At 58.0% G+C, this 4,838-nt stretch overlaps 1 protein-coding gene across 1 annotated transcript; it reads left to right on the top strand.

Moving 5' to 3' along the window:
- The first annotated feature begins 1,789 nt into the window (after nucleotides 1-1,789).
- On the top strand, nucleotides 1,790-4,026 carry FZD10 (frizzled class receptor 10). Its single transcript, XM_066331776.1, has one exon. It carries the CDS (start codon nucleotides 1,790-1,792, stop codon nucleotides 3,536-3,538), a length of 1,749 nt encoding a protein of 582 aa, XP_066187873.1. The 3' UTR covers nucleotides 3,539-4,026.
- Nucleotides 4,027-4,838: the final 812 nt, after the last annotated feature.

Genomic DNA, 4,838 nt, shown 5'->3' on the forward strand with positions numbered 1-4,838 from the left:
CCTGGCAGCGAGGAGTTTATAGCGCTCGCCATAAAATGCATCCTCCTCCCCACATCCTCCCCACTGAAGCTTTGCCCCCGGGATGGAGGAGGCAGCGCTGCAGCCCTGCAGCCCCCCTGCAGCCCCCCAGGCAGCCCTGCAGCCCTGCAGCCCCCAGGCAGTCCTGCAGCCCCCAGGCAGCCCTGCAGCCCCCCTGCAGCCCCCAGGCAGTCCTGCAGCCCCCAGGCAGCCCTGCAGCCCCCCTGCAGCCCCCCTGCAGCCCCCCAGGCACCCCTGCAGCCCCCAGGCACCCCTGCTGCCCCCCAGGCACCCCTGCAGCCCCGCAGCCCGCCGGCAGCCGGAGGACGCAGGCTCCGCTCCCCGCACACCGGGGCTGGAGCCTGCCACTGCAAAGGGCCGCCCCAACTTCCCAGCGAGGGCAACGGGAGGGGCGGCAGAAGGGAAGGAGAGAGAAACAAATGGGGCATTTTCTAATCTGTGCCGATCAAGGAGAACCTGTAGGGGTCCTTAAGGAGGTTTCAAGGCGTTCCGAGCGATTGGAAAGTAATCACCGTGTCAGCTTCACCTTTCTCATGCAAAGTGGATGTCGTATGCGAGGCGGATCCTGCACAGGTTTTTTTTTCTTCTTGGGTTTAGCTTTTTCTTTGACTTTCTTTTCTGCCGGGCTCAGGGCCCCGACAGGCCCAGCTGCTCGGCGGCCGCAGGAACCGGCGGGGCGAGGAGCGGAGCCGGCACAGAGCCCGGCACAGAGCCCGGCACAGAACCCGGCACAGAGCCCAGCACAGACACCGGCACACACCGGCACAGAGCCCGGCACAGACACCAGGACAGACCCGGTCACAGACCCCGGCAGAGCCCGGCACAGAGCCCGGCACTGACACCGGCACACACCGGCACAGACCCGGCAGAGCCCGGTAGAGCCCGGCACAGCCCGAGCCGAGCTATCGCAGCCGCAGCCCGCAGGGCGGCAGGCGGGGGAATCTTTCGGGCCCCCCTCTTCAATGGCTTAGAGATTTCCTCCCCCTCCGCCTCCTCCTCCTCCTCCTCCTCCTTTATTCGGCGCTCGGATAAACCAATCCCAGCTCTGGGCAGGAAAGCGAGGAGCTGCGAGCCGCCGGCCGAGAGGAGGATCCCCGGAGACGCGCTCGGCTCCGAGAGGCGCCCGGGACATGTGCGAGGGGCGGCGGTGAGCGGCCGGCCGCGGCCGCCCCGAGCTCCGGGGCATCGCCCGCCGGCCCCCGGCCACCAGCGGCGGGACGGGACGCGGGGCGGGCGGATCGCCAAAGTGGAAGCCCGGGGAGCACCAAGTTGCCGGGCTGCCCGCGGTGAGTCGGGCTCACCCGCGGAGCGGGGCCGCTTTCCTCGGGGCCGCCGGCCGCCCGGGAGCTCCCCGCGGGGCCGGCCCGCTCCGGGCGATGCCGCCCCGCTCCGCCCGCCCCGCGGCCCCGCCGCTGCCGCCGCCGCTGCGGGCAGGGCCGGGCCGGCCGCTGCCGTGAGCCCCGGGAGCGCCGGGAGCCTCGGGAGAGCCGGGAGCCCCGGGAGAGCCGGGACAGCCGGGACAGCCGGGAGAGTCGGGAGCCCCGGGAGAGCCGGGAGAGCCGGGAGCCCCGTGAGCCCCGGGAGAGCCGTGAGAGCCGTGAGCCCCGGGAGAGCCGTGATCCCCGGGAGAGCCGGGAGCCCCGGGAGCGCCGTGATCCCCGGGAGCCCCGGGAGAGCCGGGAGCCCCGGGAGAGCCGGGAGCCCCGGGAGCCCCGCGGCCCCGCGCTCCGCAGCCTCGGCCGCCCGCAGCATGGGCCCGGCGGCCGGCAGCACGGCGCTGCTGCTCTGCTGGCTCAGCGGCTGCTGCGCGGCCATCAGCTCCATGGACATCGAGCGGCCCGGCGACGGGCGCTGCCAGCCCATCGAGATCCCCATGTGCAAGGATATCGGCTACAACATGACCAGGATGCCCAACCTGATGGGCCACGAAAACCAGAGGGAAGCCGCCATTCAGCTGCACGAGTTTGCCCCCTTGGTGGAGTACGGCTGCCACGGCCATCTGAAATTTTTCCTGTGCTCCCTCTACGCGCCGATGTGCACGGAGCAGGTTTCCACGCCGATCCCGGCCTGCAGGGTGATGTGCGAGCAGGCGAGGCTGAAGTGCTCCCCGATCATGGAGCAGTTCAACTTCAAGTGGCCGGACTCCCTGGACTGCAGCAAACTGCCCAACAAGAACGACCCCAATTACCTGTGCATGGAGGCCCCCAACAACGGCTCGGACGAGCCGCCGCGGGGCTCCAGCATGCTGCCGCCCATGTTCCGTCCGCAGCGGCCCAGCGGCGACCACGAGCTGCAGCAGCACAAGGACAGCCTGAGCAGAGCGTCCTGTGAAAACCCCGGCAAGTTCCACCATGTGGAGAAGAGCGCTTCCTGCGCGCCGCTCTGCACACCGGGGGTAGACGTCTACTGGAGCCGCGACGACAAGCACTTCGCCGTCATTTGGATTGCCATCTGGTCCATCCTGTGCTTCTTCTCCAGCGCTTTCACCGTGCTCACTTTCCTCATCGACCCGCAGCGCTTCAAGTACCCCGAGAGGCCCATTATCTTCCTGTCCATGTGCTACTGCGTCTACTCGGTGGGATACATCATCCGCCTCTTCTCGGGCGCCGAGAGCATCGCCTGCGACAGGGACAGCGGCCAGCTCTATGTCATCCAGGAGGGGCTGGAGAGCACCGGCTGCACCATCGTCTTCCTGGTCCTCTACTACTTCGGGATGGCCAGCTCCCTGTGGTGGGTGATCCTGACCCTGACCTGGTTCCTGGCGGCCGGGAAGAAGTGGGGCCACGAGGCCATCGAGGCCAACAGCAGCTACTTCCACCTGGCCGCCTGGGCCATCCCGGCCGTGAAGACCATCATGATCCTGGTGATGAGGAGGGTGGCCGGCGACGAGCTGACGGGGCTCTGCTACGTGGGCAGCATGGATGTGAACGCCTTGACGGGCTTCGTGCTCATCCCTTTGGCCTGTTATCTAATCATTGGCACTTCTTTTATCCTTTCCGGCTTTGTGGCCCTTTTCCACATCAGGAGGGTGATGAAAACGGGTGGAGAAAACACCGACAAGTTGGAGAAGCTTATGGTCAGGATCGGTGTCTTCTCGGTCCTGTATACAGTGCCTGCAACCTGTGTGATAGCTTGCTATTTTTACGAGAGGCTGAACATGGATTATTGGAAAATTGTGGCAACTCAACAGAAATGCAAGATGAACAATCAGACTAAAAATTTAGACTGCATGATGAATAACTCTATACCAGCAGTAGAAATTTTTATGGTCAAAATTTTTATGTTATTAGTTGTGGGCATTACTAGTGGCATGTGGATCTGGACTTCCAAGACTCTTCAATCCTGGCAAAACGTTTGCAGTCGGAGGTTAAAGAAGAGAAGCAGGAGAAAACCCGCGAGTGTTATCACGAGCAGTGGAATCTACAAAAAACCTCAACATCCCCAGAAAACCCACCTTGCAAAATACGAATCAACGTTACAGCCGCCCACTTGTGTGTGATGTGACCAGGTTTTAGAAAAGACTGTCTCTCACCTCACAGACTTACAAGTGTCCACAGTAGCAGTCAGAAATTAAAAAATGAATGGTGCTCGCTTTTTTTTTTTTTTTTTTTTTTCCTGTCAGAACAGTTTAATATCTCAAGGCACAAAAATGTATCATGCTGAATTCAGGACCTGGTGAAAAACTGAAGGTAAACCTACTCATGGAAAGGTTTTCAGTGAAAGAAATATTGTGAATTAAAACAGCCTGTTCTGTTACTAATTTGTAGTTAAGGATTACATCCACCCATCCCTCAGATTAAACAAAACCGACATGAAAACAAAACCAAACACAACAGCAAACACTTAATTTAACTTTTTTTCACGTAGCTGGGCTGGGTTTTCTTCAGCTCTCTCGAGTAACGAGGTAGACTCGAGTTTTCTGGAGCAATGGCTGGATTTTGGAAGTGCCCATTCCGAGTGAGCATTGTCTCTGCAGGGACACGAGGGCCCGGGGAGGCCCGGCCACAGCGAGGATGCTCTCTGGGAAAACAACCTCCGGGCTAACTTTAAAACCCTTCACGGCTCCTCTCAGCCCGCTGGGCTCGGAGTGCCTAAAAATAGGCTCAATCCATAATGCTCACCAATATTCTTTCACCAAAAGAGAAACTTCCTGCACCAGACACAAACTTTGTGAATAAGAATAATGTGCAATACATTTTTTTTTCTTACCATGACATGAAAAGAGAAACAAGTATTTTGCTGTACATAAAGACAACAAAAGAAATCTCTTAACAAAAGAACTAAGAGGTCTAGTCCTCAGAAACCCTTTAGTGTTACATTTTGTGGCTTTTTAATGGAAATCAAGCCAATGTTATACACGTTTGGACTGATTTGTGCAAAAAAAAAGGGGGGGATCAATTCAAAGAGACCCAAAGGGCTTATTGACTCTTTCTATTGTTAAACAAATTCTCACTATGAATAGATCAAGAAGCACTAGATTCTGCAAAGGGAAGCTTTGTATAGAGTGATACTCTTTACTGTGCTGGGGGTGCACAGTTCTGGGCTGTAGATATTTGTAATATACAATTATTTTTCACGCTCCACTATTTTATTAAAAATAAAATATGTTCTTTAGTTTGATAATTTCGTGTGTTCTAAACTTTCTCTGCTGTGCTTTGCAGTTAATAAACTTGTTCCCCGGGTCTTTCGAGAAAAGCACACTTTGAATGTAATAGTTGTTGTTCTACTTGCCCGCAAGTATAAATAGAGAGAGCGGTGATTCACTCGGAAGGAATTGCAAGGTGAAATGAAAGAAATGG

This window comes from Sylvia atricapilla, chromosome 17, assembly GCF_009819655.1.
Source record: "Sylvia atricapilla isolate bSylAtr1 chromosome 17, bSylAtr1.pri, whole genome shotgun sequence".
Taxonomy (NCBI): domain Eukaryota; kingdom Metazoa; phylum Chordata; class Aves; order Passeriformes; family Sylviidae; genus Sylvia; species Sylvia atricapilla.